This window comes from Phragmites australis, chromosome 12, assembly GCF_958298935.1.
Source record: "Phragmites australis chromosome 12, lpPhrAust1.1, whole genome shotgun sequence".
NCBI classification, from domain to species: domain Eukaryota; kingdom Viridiplantae; phylum Streptophyta; class Magnoliopsida; order Poales; family Poaceae; genus Phragmites; species Phragmites australis.
In genome coordinates, this window is record NC_084932.1 from 32,752,995 (window position 1) to 32,774,713 (window position 21,719).

Consider the following 21,719-nt stretch of genomic DNA (forward strand, 5'->3'; position numbering starts at 1 on the left):
TAGATGTTCGAATCGAGCAAGTAGTCGAATCCAAGAAAATGGAACTGCAACAAAGGATACTTAGGTAGATGTATAGGAGTTTACATAGTCGAATAGGAAAGATATGTTGGTTATAAAAAATTTAAAGATCGGATAGCATAGCCGAATCATATTTGTAAGTCTTGTTCGATTTGAATTAAAAGTTCTGATCTTTTACATGACCGATTGAGAAATCATCCAATCGATCAAACACAATTTACATTACCTTTCGTTTTTATCTTTTTTGCCCAAATTCTCTTTTTCCAACCTACATTGTTACTCGTTCTTGATCTCAACGACCAAGGATAAGCCACCGGCTATCTGCACTCTGACGGGATCCCTCCCGAGTGTGGGTGATGCTCACCGGATATTGCACACAAGGTGCTCGGTGTTTGGCGCGTGGCATCTTTTCGCGTCAACACCTTGTTATAAACCAACAGGATTCCTGGAATGAATCCTCAACTGTACTGATAGACTGTAGATAAACCAGTACACCAAGTAGCTTAGCGGTTCATAGAAGAAAAGCAATTACCGTTTATTGTAACCATCTTGCGCATAGGAATCCCAACCATCCAATCATATTCCTTGACACAATAGTCGATTAATAGACTTTCCCTTGAAACAACCACACACAGTAGTACTCCTGCAGAACCTTGCTTGTGAAGTTGCATCAGACTATATGCAATAATGGAGGAGAACCGTGTGAATATATCGTTAGACATAATCCAGCACCTGAACATAATAATAAAAACGAAATGATGAAGGGATAAAGACAACAGCAACATGGATACTAACTATCAATATCAACTATGCTGAATACTACCAAAAAAGAAAAGGTTTTGCCAATGACAGGGTCATCGGAATATAGGCATGGATGTGCAAAAATGTCCAAACCTATACAGTATATACCATCAAAATATTCAAAGGAGACAAGAGCTAATATAATACGCCGAGTTACAACAGGAAAAAACCAACAAACAAGCACCATGTACGAGGATGTGGTTGCCTCGAGTTCAGATGAGCTGACCTAAGGCAAATATTAAAATGGAGGACAGGTGCAGTGCATTGCACACACCCCTGAGGCAAAGAAATATTTTAACTTGGTACAGACTTCCACTACAAGAATACAGTCACCCTTGAATTCCTTAGTTCCTACAGTGCATTGAATTTTCCATCAAGTGGTAGTTTTGAATTTTTCAACTGTCCTCATGTTCAAGAATATGTCAATGCTCCTTCAGCTGAGCCCACGAGAGGAATTTTTGGAAGTCCATGCATCTAATAAGATCTGCTGACCAAATCCAAATGCATGTCTTATAACCATGCATCTAGCTGTTTCATTGACTTTAAAGGGTTCAGAAGCAGCAAAAGCCAGTTAGATCCTGACACTAGTATGCAGGAGTGAAACAACTGGGGTCCAGAACAGTGTAAGCTGATAAGTGAGTGTAAATCATCATTTAACCAACATAAGGTGTAATTTTGTATGTCAAATTGTTGGTAACAAATGAATTCCGCTTATACAATCACCTAAGCAGAATTGTACAACAATAAGATAAATATGGTATATAGAAAGCCACCATAGGCAAAAAGAACACATACACGTTCCCTGACAGAATTGCATAGATATAACACCATTGTAGCATTTTTCTCCTTTCATTTGTAGCATGGAGTTTAGTTTCAATTAATTTACTGAAAATCTACTGCAAGCCTACAACTGAAGCGCTGCACTGCCTATATTGCAATTACCAGGCATTATTGGTCAGGTAGCTCTTCCTCACCAAACCACCTTGGAGGATCATACCCATATCCACCTGCATGTACATCAGATAACACAGGGTTCAAGTAATAAATACGATATGACACAGACCTGAAAATGTTAAACAAACAGCAACAACAAAGCAACAAGAGAAAAACTGCATACCAAGAGGATTACAACGGCACAGGCGCCAAGCAGTCAAGATTGTACCCTTCACAACACCATATCTTTTGTACGCCTGCATAGAGTACTCACTGCAAGTTGGCAAATAGCGGCAGCTTGAAGGCAGGAAAGGTGATATTTCTCCTGTTCACGTAAAGCTGAGCCCGTGAGCAATCTATATAGAGATGTAATTGATATTAAAAGAAAGGTTTACGATTATTGCGATACTAAAAGTTATCAACACCAACAGTCAATTTCCAAACCCCAGCAATCAAGCAGTAAACACACCCAGACTGCAAACTGCAAACAGGAACTTACTTTTGTAGAACTTTAGCATGGATAGCGCGACATTGACCCCCAAATCATTGACTTCCTCTTCTCAGAATTACAACATGCACAAATTGTAGTCAAGTATATCAGTTATGTAGTTATACACCAAAAACACGACTACATTATTTAAGAAACAATGTTCAATGCACAATCTCATAGTGCAGTGCTTAAATTAATAATGTGTGCTCCCAGTCCTAAATTCACGTTTTACAAGAGCACAAGTGGGGAAAAATTACACCGTTGTGTTCCATAGATGGCCTATGTCTAATAAGATCCTACACTACAGTGGTAACTTTCTGTTGCACATGTTGCACATCTGTCACCAATCGGGCCCCTTAGCATTGCACAAAATTCACTAGAGAAAAATCCCATCTGTACAAAATCTCAAAAGTAGAACTAAATTCTTATCAAATACACCTCATCCAAAGAGGCCTCTGAAAATTCGTGATGATTGCTATACATGGGAGATTGAACAGTCTGAAGTCTGAACATGAACATGAACATGAACTACAGTGTTTGTCTAGAAAGGAAAATGGAGTGCTAGTGCAATATACACTGAAAAAATCCGTTATTGGATAAGCTACTATTGAATGATTAATCTAAAGATCTGAGATTATAATTTTGCCCAAAAGGAAGAAAAAAAGTACTTGCATAAAAAAACCATCAGATACTAGAACTAAAGTTTAGTCATTCCTAAAATTTCCCAATCTGATGCCACTATACCGACCTTCGTCATCAGCAGCACAGCGGACCCGCATCGCCAGAATCCTTTTCTTCTTGTGGTACGAAGCACCAAAAGGGACTAGAGATTAAAAAAAAAACAGAGAAACAAAACATGCAATTAGGGGATAGATAGGAGAGCTTTGTCGGTTGTTGCAAGATAGGACTGAATAAATCTTTGACTCGAGAGAAAAGGGTGGGATGAGGAGACTCGCCTGTACCTCCAGCGAGAGGTCTGGCAGCCGTAGCAGGCAAGGGAGAGAGGAAGGCAGAGGCGGGGACGGCGGTGGCCATGGAGATGGCGGCGCGCCGGCGCGGGAACGCACGCGAGGGTCGTTGGTGATTTTCGCCGATTTTTTCTTCTTCTCTTATTTTTGCTGGATAATAGAAGGTACTTGCAGGCTTTGGGCTCAAAACAGGAAATGGAGAGCATAATGGGCCGAGCTGATTAAGAACTTTGGGCCAGTTTTGTTAGTTGGACGAATTGGAAAATAGTGAGGATCTTTGAATTTTTTATTTTAAATTTTTTTAATCAAAATTTTGTAAATATATTTTTTCAAACGGCCACATAAATTGCTAAATTTGAAATTTTAAAATAGAAAATCTTATATTATCGTTACAGTATAACCTCGTCCGATACAAACCGACTTCAACCTCATAACGCAATCTTCCGCACCATAGATCATACCGTCCCTTGTTGCAATCCATCTCCATCCAAGGTTTACATTACCGACCGGAGCTCGGTTACCGAGCTCCGGCGGTAACCGAAAATGCGCGATAACCGTGGTTACCGGTCAAAAATTTAAAAAAATTCGGAGAAAATTCATTTGGCAATTTTTGAATTTTGGAAAAAAAATCGCGATTTTAGCTATTCGGTAACCGCTCGGTTTTGGTCGGTTGCCGAGCGGTTTGGATCAGTTACCGAGCGATTTTCTCGCATTTTTGAATTGTTCGGTTACCGAGCGGTTTGGGTCGGTAACCGCTCGGTTTTCTCGATTTATCGAGCGGTTTTATCGAATTTCAGCGCAGTTCAACAAAAAAACCTAAAAAAGGGCTCAACCTTGTAAAATCAATAACTAATTCATCTGAGCTTCAAATCAAGTGAAACAAATTTTTCTGGCTTCCTTCTAACATTATCTACATGAAAAAAGTATTTATACTCATAAAAAAGTTCAAAATTTTCTGTGAGAAATTTTATTTGTTAAACCAAGCTAAATGCATAGTTTACTCTTTGCTAATCCAAAAATCATGAAACTAATTTTGTTAGTCTTATTACATGATCCTATGTCTTTTAAAAATACATGAACTCATGAATTAGTTATTGTAACATGCATGATTGTGTAAATGTGTTGTGACTAGATTAATTCATAACTGACCCATCACACCTCAAAAATCAGTGAAACCACTTTCATTAGCTTATTTATACTATGATTTATGTAGAAAAATAATAGTAGACATGAAAAAGTTAATTACAGTGCTGTTTCTTAACATATTCACTTTATGCTTGTGAACTTTGTAAAAATCATAGAGAATTTAATAAAACTCTAAATAAAGTGAAATCAATTTTAAAGATTCTCTTAAAATACGTTTTATACAAGAAAAATATATGTTTGAATGTTACACTTTTCCTTAACATGAGTTAATAACTGAGCCGCACGCTTCAATTTTTTTTTCATTTTTTTCAAACTTTCTCCCTATAGAATATGATGCAAATGACATTATTTTTGAAAAACAAATTCACAGAAGGTCTTAGAATTGTGTCTAGTTTTTTTAAAAGATTTTTTTGAATTTTTTTATTTTTTTCGAATTTTTTGAATTCAAATTTCGGTTACCGTTCGGTTTCTGAAACCGGACCGGACCGAGAAGGTCGGTAACGGAGATTTTTGGGCGGTTACCGATGATTTTTTAACCCTGTCTCCATCGTACCATAGTTCGTATATCTTATTGTGTGATCATCTTCATATGCATCGCTTACTTAGTCAAAATATCTTACGTGACCTTCTAGCTGATTTGACCTTAGTTCCTCATGTATCCTAGTCTCAAACCTAACACTGACCATATCCACCCTCAGAATAACATCTACACATGCATAAACAAAAACAACAATCAATTCCGCTCACGTCAATCCGCACAACACCACTCACACAATCGTATTACACATATCAAAACCACAAATATTATAATGATACAACGAGCATATCAAGCAAACATATTATCATCACATGCACATCATCTAAATGCCATTAACACATGCATATCATCATTAAATCACTTTGCGCTCTTACCAATTTTGCAATAAAAACCAATTTCTCAGCACGTGATCACACAATTTGCATTGTTATCGAACTATCTAATAAAGTGAAATATAATTAAGTGCATGTATTTTAGCACTATGCATGTATGTGCAATTACGTAGAGTTTTTGTTTTTGTGTACATGCGTGTTTGCGTTTTTTTGGCTAGATGACGCGGATTGAATGAATAATACTATAATTAAGCACTGTAATCGCTGTGCAGTGGTAGGAGGCATCAGCATGTGGACTTGTATTGTGCGCATGCTAATATAAGGTTGTTGGGTTGGGTTGGGTTGAGTGCACTGGTATATCCATTTGCTAGCTAGGAAATATCATTTGATCGATGCTTTTGACTTAATTATATTGAAAATTAATTCATCCACTGATCCATATTGCAAATTAAAATGGTAGTTCGGCTGGGAAATGAAATGATATTGTAGGACTAAGAATAGCGATTAGATGAAGGTAAATTGTCGTTTCAATAAATTTCTTTTAAAATAGATGATTTTCTTCTATTTTATTACCCAACACACCTCAAGAATAAAATGTAACACAAAACATAGAAACACAACGTAAACACAGAGCTCAACCCGGAAGATCCAACTAGAACAGAATAGAAACTCAAGAAATTCAAAATTCAAACTTGAAGATCTAATTAAAGGTGAGTCTCATGGTTGGAATCGAACACTAGGTTCTACAACAAACTAATCTATAATTCATCCTCACACAAAGTTTGGAACTTTATAAGAAAAATTCAAAAAATAAAGATAAGGTCACCAGTTGAAGAAATTCTCTAAATTGATGATCTAGATGTAAGTGTAAGGAAGTTCAAAACTCGTGAGTATACACTCGTATGTGATTTTTATGCCTCTAGCAACAAGAAGAATGACTTTACAAGGTGTTAAAAATTCAGTCCAAATTCTAAAATGAAAAACATAACGAAATACTGAAAATTTGTAAACTTGCAAGGGAACCAATAGAGGAAAACTAGAATGAGGAAAATTCAAGCATATATCAAAAACATAAACTTCATTACTCAAAGAGGTCAGTACTATTTAAACAGATTATAAAGATTTTTTACTCAAAACTCTCGTATAATACATAGGCTAAATACTCATCTTTTCTCTCTTCTAAAATCCTAACACTAAGCTCTCAAATGAGTGGCACAATAGACTCAAGTGGTTGGTCAAATCCTTTCATAGCTCTACCCTTCTATTTATAGACATAGAAAAGATAATTAAGTTTTCTAACTTCTTTCCAAAATAATCATCACTTTTAGTACACTTATACCTACCATCCAGAGTATTTTAGTCTATTTTTTCTCCATTCATCGGACGCCCACAACGCCTTTACGACTTAGTTTCGTCTCGACGCAAGTTTCGCGATAATATCACGTACTCCTCTAGTCCTTCCATGGTTTTGAGGTCAAACTGTAAAACCCTAGCACGCTTCTCAAAGTGTGACTAGTCATCACTTACTTCACTTGAAGCGAGCGCTCTGATGATTACACGTGTCCTGTTTTTGTGATCTTGACCGCCAGCAAATCTCTCCCACTCCCAATCCCTCAGACCGCCTTATCACTTGCACCGGCATCCCTGTTACTTGACTTTGTCAACACGTTGTCTTCATCCTCCATTTTATACTTTATTTGACCTCCACATGTACAGTTAGGACTACCCTTGATTCCGTCTAACCGCACCAAACCTCCCGCTTGGCCCCGATCATCCCGCCGTTAAACGCCAAATTGCATCTATCGCTTGCACACCTTAAGATAAGTAAATATGTTTCTCCAACTCCAAACCAGGTTAGTTCAAAACCAAAATCATAAATCCTCAGTTCATAATACATTGTACTGAAAACATGAACACCAGATGATCCGGTGTGTTTTGCCTCTGAACACCGGACCTCCGGTGAGTGTAGCACTATTTATTCTAGAAAATTTTTCTGTCTGCAAAAAAAAGTACGGTGGAAGCTTCTGGTGATCTTATGCCCATCACTAGATAATCTAACATGTGCAAATCCACTGAACCACCTTTCTGCAACCTCTCTACAACAAAAGGTCCGATGATATCCTCTGGTGTCCACACTGAAATGGCGGACTATCCGGTATTTTCTCCTATTTCTTCTTCAGCACTGGAAATACTTCGGTGCTTACTCTATTATACCACCGGACTATTTGGTGTGGTCAAGAACCTACACACCGGATATTTTGGTGAGACGTTTTTTCTAAACTCTAAAATACTCTGTTTCAATTCAAACTTTGATTAACCAAAAATAAGAATACGCACAAACAAGCTCATACCAATCAAAATAATCTCAAATCTAATATTATAATGGATTATTACACATTTCAACTTGTTATCTCAGATATTCTGGATCCGAATGTCTGTCAACAGTAGTGTTGAGTATTAAGGATCAACGAACATCCGTTGCTCTGTAATCGATCACCAAATTAACTTGAGGATATATGGAATCTCTTGATTCGACAGCAGCTGACTTCATTGTCTTGAATCTCTTGATTACCAAGCGATGGTAGCTCGATCCAAGAGTTGCATGTGCGTGCTCGCCTACGGTCTCGTCCTAATAAGCTATAGCTGCATATCGAAGCTATAGCTGCATATCGATCACCGGCAATAATTTAGGAGGCCGGAGACATCAAAAGCATATACTCTACTCTACTCTAATGACTGCGAGCAGGATCAGTTGAGTTGGACGTTATAAATAGAGAGAGAGAGAGCACCGATGATTGATACTCCTACAACTCGATCCAACTCATTTCAATTCCCGGCTCTGCTGCACACTAGTTCCTTCGAGAGGAGAAGGAAAAGAAAGAGGAAGAAGAAGATGTACGGGAACGGGAGTAGTAATTTGGAGGACAAGATCTGGGAGCTGCCAAAGCAGAAGGGAAGCCGGAGGGAGGCCGCTACCGCTGCCGCCGGCTCGGTGTCGGGGAGGCTGGCCAGCGCGGCGCGAGAGCAGAGGGCGCCGCTGCGTCTCCATGGTCGTCCGCTGGAAGGACCGACTAGCTGGTAGCCTGGTACTGGGCTGGGCGAAATCCGGGTGTGCAGGCCATCCCGTGGAAGTAAGGAAAAGCAATTTGCTCTGTACATGAAACTGAGCCGGCCGGGCGCTGCCGTTTGTACATGAAAAGGGCTCACTGCAATGCCTCGAGCACGATCCATTTCCAATTCCAATTCCAGTTCCAGTTCCAGTTCCAGAATTTGCATGCATGGGATTTTCTGTTCTCGTCTTGGTATTGATATATGTGATTGGAATTAAGTAGGCAGCAAAGCAATATATATGCTGGTATAAATTAAATTAAATTAAATTAGTAGACGTGAGTGAGATGGAGCATCGACATGCAGCAAGCAGCGCAGTCGCAATTACTTACTCCTTGTATACAGGTAGCAAGCATACGGCTGGGCGGGCACATTCATCTCCTGAATGCAGGCATGTATGTGTTGGCTTAGTCGTCGGTACAAGTAATCTGAATGCTGTCGTTTCCGCAGCAGAAAAGGCATGCACGTCCAGTCCAAAGTTACTGCTTTATATGGCTGCATGTACAGTTGTATCTTGTATGTATGTATATGTGGAGTCTCGATCATAGCCATATCAGTTACTATCACCTTTAATTTGCAACCAAAATTAAAGCTTGGCACTATGCATGCTCCATCTCTCACTCTCACTCAGTAGCTAGTGATCAGAACAAGTAATCGATCTGGCTCTGGCTTCCCCAAGTGCTGCTGCATGCGCCTCATGAATCTGCTGTCGTTTCCACAACAGAAAGGCAAACCTTCACGATATTGCTACTGCCCGCCCGGCCGGCCGGCCTCGTCGTCGTCGTCTCCTCGATCGACCAGTAGTAACTGATGATGCCTCTCGGCTTACCAGACATCTGGCCTGCTTTGCTGATGCAATGCCTGCTCCAGTGCCATGCATGTCTCCTAGCACTACGGTTACTGCTACTTCGATTCTCATACTACTGCTAATTATCAGTAGCTAGAGTAGTACATATATATGAAACCAAACCAAACCCGGCCCCTCTGCCTCTCTAGATCGATCTCTGCAAGAAGCAGCTCAGAAACAAGATTTACAATCCTCAGGGTGAGTAGTGTTCGTATCAACTCTGTTAGTACTGCCTCTTGATAGATCCCAGCAGAATCATCTCGATCGATCTTGTGAGTTACATACATACGTTCCTCTTATTTGTAAATCATTTCCATACATGTTCTTGGTACGTACGTGTTAATTTCTCGTTCGAATTTTCCCTGCAGCTAGAATTATTTCTGTTAATTAATCTCCTCGTGAAAATTAAAGTTTGTGCTTCTTCAATACAAACCAGTGTTTCAATTTTCTAGATCTATTGGATGGTGCATTATATTATTCTAGATCTATATATGCACTCGGCTGAATTTCGTACTACTCCTATATGAAGTCGTGTCGTACGTGTGTGCCTTTGTTTATGGTTTTGAGGCCAGAAATCTAACATGTGCTCATTTTATCGATCGATCCTTGTCTTGCCAAAATCAGAAGAAATTAAAATCTAGATCCTGCACTATTTCGTGCCAACATCGATCGATCTGTTCTCTGTACGTTTAAACTTCACAGAAATAAATCCGATCGAGTGGCTCATGGTTAAGCAATAAGCTGTATGTATACATATATCTAGCTAGGTGGCAGATCGAGCAGCTAGCTAGAGATCGATGGATTCCGGCGAAGGAGGATCGTCAAAAAGGAGTGGCGACGGTGGCAAGATGAAGGGGACATGGAAGGAGGCGGGCGTCGCAGCTGCTCAGCACCACGTCAACCGCCTGCCTTCTTCTTCTTACTGCTTGTTCCCGGCGAACAACCGCCGTGACAAGGGTCGTGTCCTCGACGTCTTCTCGCTGGATCAGCCACAACCACAGCTAAAGATGCCAAACCTGGAGGTAATTCCCAATTCCTTCCTACATCCATATCATCGTTATCATCACTACTACTCCTGTATCGATAGATAGATCATCTTGAATTAATTATTTGCCTCATTATGCATGTGTCCGCTTTGATTTGATTTGATTTGATTAATTTCCTGCTGCTTAATTTCAATTCACTAATTATTACTGTGTACTGGTTATTAAAGGGCTTACATTTGTATACATTAATTATTATCTGCTTAACTTTGAAAATAATAATACACAAGGAAGCTGTCTGGTGCAAACCTTGGCAATTACAATATGAATATTGATTTTCCTCTTGTATGCACTTACAAATGATTAGCATGACCCGCTCCATTCCATGACTTGCGACTGCATGGTCCGCTCCATTTTATGAAAGCTGACATCTCATTGGGCTTCTAAATTAGGGCCCATTTGTTCCCTGATTTTTTTCTTTCTATTTCTCTGTGCAACCTCATTGGCGTTGCCTTAAGGAGGGGGCTCTTGGGGGCCGCATGGGCTACCCGCAGCCCGCTGTCACCCCCCAGCTATAGGTAGCCCACCTGTCACCATGCATGTGTCACTTAGGCCACTCACCGCCACCACTGCAACACCCCACGTCACCTTCTCCCTACTTGTTCCCACAAATCAATTGTTCCAATGCTGAAATCAATTGTTCCAAGAGGAAATTAAATGTTCCAATCATGGAGGGTGTCTTCTTCCCTGATCGTCGGCAATGCTGCACCACCTCCCGTCACACCTCATCCATGTAACATCACCGCCTGTTGTTGCACCTCATCTTCATCAAGTAGGGGCAAGGACTATGTTCGAGGGCCCTTTGGTTTCCACTGTGGTGATGGTGGCGGCGATAGGCGAGAGATAAAGCAGGCGTGGCAAGATATGAGGGGCTTGCGACATGGTGGATGCAGCGGTAGGAGGGCGGTGGAGGCGACGTATTGGAGAAGAAGAGCGATGTCTTGAGGTTGAAGACAAACCTAGCGTGCGGGGTGCACCCGATAATAAGAAGAGGTAGGGGTGTGCGACGACGGGTTTTAGGTAGCTTATATGGACACAATGATTCCCGCTAAGCGAGGCCTGCCCAAGGTGCAGACGAAGTTGGGCTATGGCTCAATCGCACACCCAATACCAAGGGTTACGCCCCCCTCCCCATCTCTAAATTTCAATGGATCACTTAGACTATCATGGGCTTTTCCCAAGCCATGGTCCAAGTTGCTTCCTAAGCGCAGATCCATCGTTGATCTAGAGGGACACCAAAGTTGATCACCTCCGCCATATCAATCTCCCCCCCACCCACCCATCTCTAGCGGCTCATTATCGCCAACTATTTCAAATATGGTCTTATTTTCATGTCATGAATTTGATGATTGATATTTCATTATTTTGCTCCACCCGTGGTATTACCAGGTGACCACCCCATGGGAGGTGCAGAAGGGAGCCATCTTTGGAACGCAAGTTACCATTTTGATTTGACCATATGTGTAATGTTTTTATTGCTTCGGTATTGAGGATATTGGAATTCGTTTTTATATTGCACCAACTAAGGTGGAAGGGAACTGGTTCATTCATATCTTATTGCAGGGGATTCCATTGTGGCCGCGCCAAAACAAACAAGATCTAATGTAATCAATTGCCTCTGTAATGAGGTGTTAAAAACCCTAAACCAAAACCTAAGCAAATGTTCAAAGAAGACTAGGCTTCTTATGGAACAAGCCAACGTCAGCAATTGTTTGGTCTCATGGCAACGAGTGTGCCGACCGATCCAGTTTGTAGGCTTGGGTATTCATGATCTGGCCACTCTTGGTTGAGCTCTTAGGATTAGATGGTTGTGGCTGCGCAAGATTGAGCCTACTCGCCTGTGGATAGGATTGCAGGTGCAGGACCATCAGAACGCAAAGGCCTTATTTGATATGACCACTATGACAATTGTTGGTGATGAAATAAACATGAAGTTTTGGACTGATATGTGGCTGCAGGGCAGGATGATCTTAGACTTGGCCCAAAATCCTATCTCACTTGTTCCTGGGCAAGCTATTAATCAAAGTATAGTGGGTCAAGCACTCTATAATCGGGGTGGTGGGTGGTGGACATCGGAGGTGCTCTCACAGTCGGCGCACTTGATGAATACCTTTAGCTATGGGATCTATTGGAAGAAATCCATTTACATCAAGGCGTGGACGATCAACATTTTTGGAAACTGATAAGGCCGGGTGTTTACTCAAGCAAATCAGCTTACAACACTTTTTTGTTGGTTCCATCAGTTTTTCCTTGTGGAAGCACATCTGGAAGACTTGGGCACCTCTTCGGTGCAAATTCTTTTTATGGCTTGTAACGTTCAACAGATGCTGGACAGCGGACCGGCTGGCTAAGCGAGAACTACCACACCTGGCCTCCTGTCCCCTTTGTGACCAAGCTGATGAAACCATTCATCCAACACATCTTGATCTCTTGTGTGTTTGCAAGACGTGTGGTTCACCATCCTCTAGAAGCTCGGGCTACAGGCCGGGGCACCTCAGCCGGATACGACTGTCTTCTCGAGCTGGTGGTGTCGCGTGATCAAACAGGTCGACAAGCACCTCATTAAAAACCTCAACTCCTTTATAACTCTAGTGTCTTGGAAATTATGGAAACATTGCAATAACTGTGTGTTTCTACGGTGCAACTCTGAGTGTGAGCCTAGTGGTGAGAACAGTGGCAGATAAGGGAGCTCTTTGGTGTGCCGCTGGAGCTAAGCATCTTCAGATCATATTAGTTGTGTAGTTTTTGGTTTTCTTGATCCTAGTAGTTTTCATCTTGTTTGAGGCTCGAATGTTATGTTTTAGGGTGTAGGTGGTGTGGTGGTGTACTATGTTACTATTCTTCCTCTTTAATAAAATGACACAGAGCTCTCCTATGCGTTTGAGAAAAAAACACTATCGTACTTCGGATGTATTCTCCGCTTAATATGTTGGGACTAATCCTTGAGTTGCACTCTATGGTTGGGAAATGCAACTCTACATGCCTTTGTGCACACACGGCCTATCTCGGACGTCCATCTCTCCCACCTGATACTCACCCTTCTGTTTATTCTCTCACCTACCCTATGATTTTTCACTTACCCTTCTAAAACGAATCTCAACACAAATGAATGGTCCTAATAACCCATGCATTCGCATGCCCTAGTGGAATTTCCATGTTTTGTTGAAAAATACAACTCCACATGTCTTTGCGGGCACACGACCTATCTCGATCGTCCATTTCTTCTACCTGATACGCATCTATCTGTTGATTATCTCACATACCCTATATTTTTTACATACCAATCTAGCATGAATCTCAATGCAAATAAACGGTTCTGATAAAACATATGTCCTCGTGCCGTAGTGGAATTTTCATATTCTGATTAGGAAATGCAACTCCTCCTTATGGACAAAGGAACATACATTAATTTTACCTATTGTGTCTCCGTTTCATTCATCAAATGGTTTTCTCACAGCCGAGGCACGATGAGTAGTCCTCCCACAGCTCCCGTGTCCTCGAGGTCGCATGGCATTGCTTGCTGCGAGTGCATGGTTCACACATCGCTTGTCAGTGATGGCCTCTTAGGCCTAATCTGACATGCGAGCAGATGTGGTGACAACTACTAGCATGCATCGTCCTACACACACATTTTAGGACATACAATTAATTCTTTGACTCGAGGTATCAAAAAAAGGCATGGATCCTTGGGGCCATCTTACATTATGTAGTTGGTCCATTAGACCATCTCCAACCATATCCACTTTATTTCGTTCTCTTCTCCATTCATGTCCTCGTTCTCATTCTTTTTATTTTCTCTCATCTCCAACAGCTTCCTTTCGAGGGGAATCGCGAAGAGAAACGAGAGAGAATCCCGTCCTGAAGGGAATGACCTTGGGAATCCCTTTGTAACGAAAACTGTGAAGAAAAACCGTTAAAACGTTGAAGAGAAGGACGAGAATCTGAACCCTAAAAGGAAGCCTTGGCCATGGTCTTATAGGCCTAAAGGACAGAGACAGATAAGGGTCCACTATATACACCTAGTAGTCCACACCACCTTGTCACCTCAACGCTATATATATACTGCTATGGTAGGTCTCCGTTTGTATGTATGTCCATCCTTGTAATCTCACCCCCTACCCTTTTGAGCAATATAAATAGAGGGATCCATCTGATAAGATAGGAGACATGTAATTTAACATCTGCCATCATAACAAAATGCCTCTTTTTAGAGTTTGTGAACAGCCTCGATATTGTCTCTTTTTTCTTTTTTGATACTGGGTTGTTTTCCATCTATAGGATATTGTATTTTGCTGGCACTATACATTGCAGGAAATATTTTTGTGTCTGAATAAAAGCATGCCATTATTTTTTGTTCTATTGTGGTAGAACATTTTAGAATCTACTGCAGAGAAAATTTACTTTGAAAAGTTTGTCTATCTTTGATTCGATAATGGTTTTGATCCTTTGAGCAGTGAGCAATAATCATGCACTAGTGTAGACTGTAGAGTGGTAACATGCAGTCATGCATGCGCATGGTAATGTACAGCAGTTACATGCTGATATGCACCATTTCTTTTAAATAATATCCATACATGCATCCTGTAACATTTACTGTTGAAACTATCGTAGCATCTTGAGTTTTTTTTTAAAAAAAAAGAAGTTGACTGTTTGACCTGCTACTTGTACTTGCATCCTCTCCGGCACATTTTTTCAATTTCTCGTTATGGTATTGAAAATATTGTTGTTTCCTCCCCAGGATACTCGAAGCAGTGGAAAAGTTTTTACTCCAGTTCATCCTCCGAAGATGCCTCATACAAAAGGTGCCGCCACATCATCCAAGAAAGCACCAACTTGCCTAGAGCTGCTACTGGGAGAGAAAGTATATGACGTGGCAACAGTGTTTCCTGACGGCATCCATTCCTGTTGTTCACACACAGTGAACTTGAAGGGCAGCAATGCACAAGGAACTAGTGCTGGGTTGAATGTTCAGGGCCAAATGAGCAACCATGAAAGCATTGTTGTGCCTGTTTCTAGTGGTGGCTCAGGTTCCCTGCAATTGTCAACCCTGAACGATCTGTCTTCTTCTTATTTTCCTTATACTGCACCAGGAGTGAGCCGCCTGGATGTGCTTGCTCATCTACTTTCAGTGGAGAAGGCAGACCGAGACCAGAGAACTCCTCAGGAACTCCTTGTCCAGTCTGTTGATGCTCTGATGAATCACTATGATCGTGATGTTCTGATGTTATACTCTAGGGGAAATCCAGCAAATGCAAATGCAAATGCAGTGGTTACTCTTGAACCGCGGAGGATTATCTCTGGAGGCCCTTATTCGTCTCAGCTCCTTCAGCAGCAGATGATGAGGTCTACTCCTCCAGTGAACACTACCTTGGGGCTCATTCATATCAAGGGGAATGTAGCTGCCTTCTGGTGCGAATCCAATTGCAGCATCAGCTTGTGTGTGCGCGCGCGCTTGTGTGCGTCATATATATGCAATCTGTGATCAGTCAATTCGTTCTCACTGTAATTTTTTTTGATGCAGTTGTAATGAGTTCGGGAGCCGTTTTATCCAGCAGGCGCTAGAGGCGGCAACACCGGAAGAGATCCTTATGGTGTACGAGGAAATCATGCCTTGTGTTCGTACACTGGCCATTGATATTTTTGCAAATCACGCGCTCCAAAAGGTTATTCTTTCCCAACTCCTCCCTCTTTTATTATATACAGTATATAACTTGGATCATCTTTTATTTGAAGCACTACTAGCTAGGACATAATTAAGTAAGTTGAGCATGCATGCATCAACTCCTGTACTTAATTACCTTTTAGCATTTCTTTTTGATCAGCTTCTTGATAAGGGACCGCAATTCTACAAGAGGAAGGTCATCAGCCATCTGATTGGGCATGTGCTAGCCCTGAGCCTTCATATGTACGGCTGCCGAGTAGTCCAGAAGGTACTTAATTAAACTGGACTTCATATGCAGTCATCAGATTTGGAAACATTTTGTTTGTATATATGCATGCGTCTGTATGAATGTGCTTGCTGATTTTTTTTTGTTCTTAAGAAACATCAATTAACTAAAGTTGTTGTGCTGTCTCTCATTATATTATTAGGTTTTCGAAATAGCAGATGTTGACCAAAAGATAGCGATGGCCCAGGAGTTTGGAGGCAAAGTGCTGAAATGTGCTCGTGCCCAATTCGCAAACCATGTCATTCAGAAATGCATGGAGTGTGTGCCAGCGCAGCATATCCAGTTCATCTTTAGAAGCTTCTGTGGAAAGGCCAAGGCCTTGTCCTTCCATACTTACGGATGCCACGTCATCCAGGTTAAGTTGTTCAAAAAATGATTTCCTTTATCTCTCTGATTACTCCACTTGTTTCATCGATCTGTTGTTTTTTCAGTTCATCAATCAGTCACTGATCGATTCGCATTATATTCATTTGTTCACAGAAAGTGCTGTCATTCTGTGATAATCCGGAAATCTATCGCACTTTGATATTAGAGATCGTGGAAGATGCTCCCAAGCTGTCTGTAGACCAATGTGGAAACTACGTTGTGCAGGTAAATCAAATCAAATCATCCATCCTTTTAGCTAGATAGCTAGGTAGCTACAGAAATGATTTTGCATTGTCTCTGTCTGTTCGAAATACATATAGATGTGTGTGTGTGTGTGTGTGTGTTTTGTTTCAGCACATCTTGCAGCACGGAGGACCCATGGAGCGATCCATCATCGTGAAGAAATTTGCTGGGCGGGTGGTGGGCATGAGCTACGACAAGTTCGCGTGCAACGTCATCGAGAAGTGCCTGACCTTCGGCAGCAGGCAGGACCGGCAGCTGATCACGAACGAGATCCTCTCCGCCGGCGGCGGCCAACGCTATGATCATCTCCTGGTTGGTGTTGGTGTTGGTGTTGGTGACCAATTCAATCGAGAGGCGAACTAAACTTTGAAAGGAAATTAAGGTGGCCTGGTTGTATATGTTGTGATGTGTTGCATGCAGGACATGATGGTGCACCTGTACGCCAACTTCGTGGTCAAGACGATGTTGGTGACGGCGGAGGACTGGCAGCGGGCTCTGCTGGTGAAGGTGGCGCGGCGCAACGTGGGCACGCTGTCGAGGCACCCGAACGGCAGGCACATCGTCGCCGCCGTCCAGCAGTTCCTCAGCACCAGAGGTAATTTGCTTGCTTCCTTGCCCTGTTGATCCTCAGAGCAGACCATGCACGGACCAAGGAAACACTGACATGGCATGGCCATGGCCTGTTGTCGTTGTTGCAGCGGGGAGGCTGGTGCTTCGCGGACCCTCACTCCCTGTCCCAGTCCCTCCCCAGTGACGATCGGGCTCAGGCTCAGGCTGCTGAAGAAGGAGATCGATGAGAAAGGAGGACGCACTGACATGGCATGGCCTGCAATGCTTCTTCGATATGATTCTCTCTCTCTCTCTCTCTCTCTTGGGTCATTGATTAGCAGCCAAGCCAATCAATAATAATCGAGCTCTGTCTGTTGCCAACAGACAGAGAACTCTGTTTGATTTTGTTGTTAAGCGTTCAACTGAACTGCAGTCGCTCTGTTTTAATTTGTGTCGTTTGTTTGATCACAACTCAAGCAGGTTGGTTTCAGACTTTGCCAAATAGCGTATAATGTTCGTTTCAGCATTGCACTCCCATGTTGTGGTTTGATTCAGATATACTCCGGTAGGATTGGATTCAGATAGAGATAGAGATAGAGATAATACATGCATGCAACCATGCATTCGATGTCTGGCTACAACGACAACTCGTTCGATGTCTCCCCAGTGGCAGTGATGCATGGCTATTTGCGGGAGGTTGGTGGTGGGCAGAAGGTGATGAGGTACCGGCTGGCCTTGCACCGGTTGAGGGCGGTGGCGTCGTCGTAGGCGTAGCTGTATGCCTTGGGGCAGATGGCCTTGAACACGTGCGCGAAGATGGTGGGCCTGCACTTGTCCGGCGACCCGTACTCCCCCGTGCAGCAGTACCTGTCCCCTCCCATGGCCTTGCACGCGCTCCGGCACCCGGCCACCCTGCCCTCTCGGTCCCTCACCTCCAGCGCCGACGGGCAGCACACGTTGAGGTCCGCCTGGCACCCGGCCACGCCGCACCCGGCGCCGCCGCCCACGGGGGTCATCGACACCGGCGCGTTGAACCCGTCCACCAGGGACACGTCGTAGAAGTGCAGCGGGGACCGCGGCGTGCCGAGCGTCATCTCCACCACCGTCGCCGGGGTGGCGCCGGGGCGGCCCGAGCAGCGGAGGAGGCCTCCGCAGTCGCCCGTGGCGCAGGTGCCGCGCCCACGGGCGTCGAAGGAGCAGCCGCGGCGCGGCCACACGCGGCCCGACCAGCCGTCGGGCACGTCGAAGGCGGTCTCGTCGCCGGGGGCCAGGTGGAAGCCGCCAGACTGCGGCGTGGGGTGGCCCGCGGTGCCCAGGAGGCCAGGCCACACCGACTCGGCGCAGTTGTTCACCAGGATCAGCTGGATGCCATTGCCACCCGCAGCCTCTGCAAACCAGGAGCAGCAAAGGCAAAGCCATTTTCATGTCATCTTCTTCAATTAAGCGAACCGAACTGAACTGAAATGAAATGGAGCAGCATCATATATATTCATAGCGATGGGTACGGTGGATCCTTACGAGTAGTAGTGAGCAATGCCATGGAGATGATCACAACTCGGAGCAGGAGGATGAGCTCAGGGGCGGCCATGGTTAGTGGACGGAGTGAGTTTGCTGCGCTGTGGCCGAGTCTATATATGGAACTGCTGCTGCACCCCTATATGCAAAAGTTGCAGCGGGAGAGCATCGCAGCTAATTTAGTACTAATGGCTAGCAGTAGTGATCTTTATCCTTTGCTGTCTTCGATGGTTGAAGAAGCAATGCGACTAAATTGATTAAGGTAGATTTCGGCTTTGCATGATTATGTCGACCGACCGGTGTGATGGGCTCAGCTCAATTGGTAGCTGCATGCTATCTGCAACTGCAAGTACCGGTACTTGTACAGTCAAATAAGATGCCTGGACCTGACACTGAAGCACTTTATCAGAGACAGCAAACTCTAAAATAAAGTGTTGCTCTGCAAGACTGCAACTGCAAATACCATCCTTTCCCTTTTCGTCTTTTCCTTTCCTTTCGGGATTGCTATCCATCTCATATCAGGAGGATCTATTCCTTGCTTCAGAGACAGCAAAGTTGATGGACGCACACTGCAATGAATATCTATCTAATCTGACTGTCTGCCCCTCCCTCTCTTTTGCTTTTCCAATCAGAAATGGCTCATCCAGTGTCATTATTGACAAACCTTTTCTTTTCCCATTTTGGTGAGATTATACTCCTATATAAAACTCTCAGCAAAAAATCAGTAAAACTCTCAAGATATATAATTAATTCCAAACAGGTAAACAGACCAGCGTTTCTAGCCAAATACTTGTAAATTACACAGCACATTTATGAATGCTCCACACAAATACTTGTACAAAAGATTAAGAACAAAAGCCTGGAACTAAACAGCACGCACAACACAAATACACATGCGTGCTTCTAGTTCGGTCAACTAAGGATAATGTTACAAAACAAATAAAAAAATACAGTACACACAAATTAAATAATTTGTCGGATCAGCTACAGTTAACAAAAAAAATTGGTAAAGAAAGTTATCTCCTCCCCAAGTTATTTTTGTGTGAGTTGTATCATTTCATCTCTTGTGTATGTGACGATGATTTACACCATCTTCATGTTCTGTGCTGCCCTGTTGAGGTATGGATCTGTCGAATAAGCGACGACAAACTGTTGACCTGTCGTCTGTACTTTGATCAGTTTGAAAGGGAATCACTGAAACCGGGCTCCAAAGCTGCTCACTGAACGAATGGTGATGGTTCTTCAAATCCAAGGTTCCCTGGAGTGCTTTCATCATGCTCAAACACTCATCGGCGTCTTTGTCCTGTTTTTACGGCCAGTACATCAAATAAAACTCCATCAACTAATTAATTTGCAGATGAAAAGAAACATGTTATACTGAATTACCAATGGACGTTCTGGATGAATAAGGCGGCTGACATGGCAGGAGACACGACCCTGATGATGATCCTGCAGCGCCACACACCGAAGAGCGGAGGAGGCAATAACGGAGGAATCAAACCTCAGCAATGAGGGCTCTGCACTTGCAACTCAAATGCTAATTAGTTGAGGCAAATATATGGTTGAGAAGAGAAGGAAATTTTCCAGTTATGAGCTGACAGCTGAGATTTGGATTTTACCTGAGAGCGAGGCGACGAGGAGGCGGGTGCAGCGAGAAGCTGCTGCTGCTGCGGTGCTGCGAGTAAGGGGGAGCAGGAGTTGGAGGAAGGAGTAGGGGGTGACGCAGGCGAGGCGCCATTGGAGCGCCTTGAGCAGCGTCAGCTCCATGTCCCGGATGGTTGATGGCCGGAACGAGTTGCTCATCGCTTCTTCCATCTGCACGCACGGCACGGCACGGGAGTAATTCATTTCGATCATGCGTCTCTCGCAAAATATATAATGTGCATTTCGGGATTGCACGTACCTGGAGATGGTGGAGTGATGGGATATTGACCTCGTCGAGCTTGCATGCGATGGACACGCAGGCCACGCTCACCAATTCAACCATCCACGCCTCCCACCTCTGCACGCACGGAACCATGCATCACCGGATCGGATCGGTCTTGCATGCGCATATATTCCGAGGGGGAAAAAAAGAGAATTGCATTGGACGCACCAGATGGCAGTTGATGGAGAGGAAGCGGTCGAGATAGTTGACTGCGTTAAACGCCGTCGCCGCCGCCAATCCCAACCTACCAAATGCCTGGCTCAGAATTGAAACGCGTATGCATAGACCACATCATCAAATTAAGCACAATAATGCTTACAAAGAGTTGTGCAAATCGGAAAGGAAAAAATAATAATTAGTGTGTATATTGGAACAGCTAGCATGCAGTGCTTACATAGGTGATGTAGCACACGCCTCTTGAGCGAGCATGAGAAATCGAAGAAGCCGATGCTGATCCCTGCATCAGCTGCTCTAGGTAGCTTCTGCTCGGCGCATAGCATCTCTGCCTGGCCATGTAGTCCATCAGAATCTCATCCAGCTGGTGGTCGTCTTCCTCATCTCCGACGACCACGGCCGCAACCGATGATGGCCGGCCGGGTAGCTCAATACTGATGATACCATCATCAGCTGGATCTCGTCGGGGGCCGCCTGCTTCTGCCGGCGTGGAGACGAGAGGTTCTTCGTGGCAGTAGAGAAGACAGCCCTCGTCGTTGTCGTCTTCTTCCATGGCTCAGGCCGGCCGGGCCCCTCTAGCTAGCTTGATCGATCATGCATGCATGTAGCTGCCTCTCTGCCTGTACGTAGTACTCCTAAGTGGAGTATATATGGAATGGGGAGGATCGGAGGCAGTTATCCTGCGCGTGCGTACGTCGTGGATGGTGACTGCCTTAAAACCCGGGACACCGGCCTCATGACCAAAGCATGACGTGGCCCAATGCATGCAATCC

At 43.5% G+C, this 21,719-nt stretch overlaps 4 protein-coding genes across 8 annotated transcripts; 1 reads left to right on the forward strand and 3 right to left on the reverse strand.

Annotated features, from left to right (window-relative positions):
• Positions 1 to 534: 534 nt before the first annotated feature.
• On the reverse strand, positions 535 to 3,376 carry LOC133887427 (UPF0161 protein At3g09310). 5 transcript variants are annotated; one of them, XM_062327377.1, is made up of 6 exons: positions 3,199 to 3,372; positions 2,991 to 3,065; positions 2,252 to 2,308; positions 1,937 to 2,077; positions 1,762 to 1,826; positions 535 to 750 (listed from the first exon to the last, which is right to left on the reverse strand). In XM_062327377.1, exons 1-5 carry the CDS (start codon positions 3,275 to 3,277, stop codon positions 1,768 to 1,770), a joined length of 411 nt encoding a protein of 136 aa, XP_062183361.1. In that variant the 5' UTR covers positions 3,278 to 3,372; the 3' UTR covers positions 535 to 750; positions 1,762 to 1,767. The 5 variants fall into 5 exon arrangements, with proteins under 5 accessions (XP_062183361.1, XP_062183362.1, XP_062183360.1 ...); XM_062327378.1 differs by lacking the exon at positions 535 to 750 and having other exon boundaries at positions 1,456 to 1,826; positions 3,205 to 3,371; XM_062327376.1 differs by lacking the exon at positions 535 to 750 and having other exon boundaries at positions 1,456 to 1,826; positions 3,199 to 3,371.
• Positions 3,377 to 9,978: 6,602 nt separating this feature from the next.
• On the forward strand, positions 9,979 to 17,880 carry LOC133886558 (pumilio homolog 3-like). Its single transcript, XM_062326225.1, has 9 exons — positions 9,979 to 10,203; positions 14,963 to 15,633; positions 15,746 to 15,887; positions 16,047 to 16,154; positions 16,315 to 16,527; positions 16,653 to 16,763; positions 16,893 to 17,093; positions 17,202 to 17,376; positions 17,855 to 17,880. Exons 1-9 carry the CDS (start codon positions 9,979 to 9,981, stop codon positions 17,878 to 17,880), a joined length of 1,872 nt encoding a protein of 623 aa, XP_062182209.1.
• Positions 17,881 to 17,898: 18 nt separating this feature from the next.
• On the reverse strand, positions 17,899 to 19,127 carry LOC133887208 (thaumatin-like protein). The gene is made up of 2 exons (XM_062327159.1): positions 18,849 to 19,127; positions 17,899 to 18,717 (listed from the first exon to the last, which is right to left on the reverse strand). Exons 1-2 carry the CDS (start codon positions 18,916 to 18,918, stop codon positions 18,014 to 18,016), a joined length of 774 nt encoding a protein of 257 aa, XP_062183143.1. The 5' UTR covers positions 18,919 to 19,127; the 3' UTR covers positions 17,899 to 18,013.
• Positions 19,128 to 19,902: 775 nt separating this feature from the next.
• Positions 19,903 to 21,499, reverse strand: LOC133886559 (putative cyclin-D7-1). The gene is made up of 6 exons (XM_062326226.1): positions 21,167 to 21,499; positions 20,941 to 21,027; positions 20,749 to 20,847; positions 20,465 to 20,660; positions 20,232 to 20,362; positions 19,903 to 20,148 (listed from the first exon to the last, which is right to left on the reverse strand). The coding sequence occupies exons 1-6, from the start codon at positions 21,497 to 21,499 to the stop codon at positions 19,903 to 19,905; spliced, it is 1,092 nt and encodes a 363-aa protein (XP_062182210.1).
• Between the last annotated feature and the right edge of the window lie 220 nt (positions 21,500 to 21,719).

What these genes read in the sequence shown, in the direction of transcription:
- LOC133887208 (XM_062327159.1), bottom strand. Translation starts at nt 18,918, where the DNA reads ATGGCCGCCCCTGAGCTCATCCTCCTGCTCCGAGTTGTGATCATCTCC. An exon ending in GGCATTGCTCACTACTACTC is followed by an intron (nt 18,718 to 18,848) that starts GTAAGGATCCAC and finishes CCTGGTTTGCAG; the next exon opens with AGGCTGCGGGTGGCAATGGC.
- LOC133886558 (XM_062326225.1), top strand. Translation starts at nt 9,979, where the DNA reads ATGGATTCCGGCGAAGGAGGATCGTCAAAAAGGAGTGGCGACGGTGGC. An exon ending in TAAAGATGCCAAACCTGGAG is followed by an intron (nt 10,204 to 14,962) that starts GTAATTCCCAAT and finishes TTTCCTCCCCAG; the next exon opens with GATACTCGAAGCAGTGGAAA. An exon ending in AACGCTATGATCATCTCCTG is followed by an intron (nt 17,094 to 17,201) that starts GTTGGTGTTGGT and finishes TGTTGCATGCAG; the next exon opens with GACATGATGGTGCACCTGTA.
- LOC133886559 (XM_062326226.1), bottom strand. Translation starts at nt 21,499, where the DNA reads ATGGAAGAAGACGACAACGACGAGGGCTGTCTTCTCTACTGCCACGAA. An exon ending in TCTCCATCAACTGCCATCTG is followed by an intron (nt 20,848 to 20,940) that starts GTGCGTCCAATG and finishes CCGTGCGTGCAG; the next exon opens with AGGTGGGAGGCGTGGATGGT. An exon ending in CCTCGTCGCCTCGCTCTCAG is followed by an intron (nt 20,363 to 20,464) that starts GTAAAATCCAAA and finishes TTGCAAGTGCAG; the next exon opens with AGCCCTCATTGCTGAGGTTT.
- LOC133887427 (XM_062327377.1), bottom strand. Translation starts at nt 3,277, where the DNA reads ATGGCCACCGCCGTCCCCGCCTCTGCCTTCCTCTCTCCCTTGCCTGCT. An exon ending in CATGCTAAAGTTCTACAAAA is followed by an intron (nt 2,078 to 2,251) that starts GTAAGTTCCTGT and finishes TTACGTGAACAG; the next exon opens with GAGAAATATCACCTTTCCTG. An exon ending in GTGCCGTTGTAATCCTCTTG is followed by an intron (nt 1,827 to 1,936) that starts GTATGCAGTTTT and finishes ATGTACATGCAG; the next exon opens with GTGGATATGGGTATGATCCT.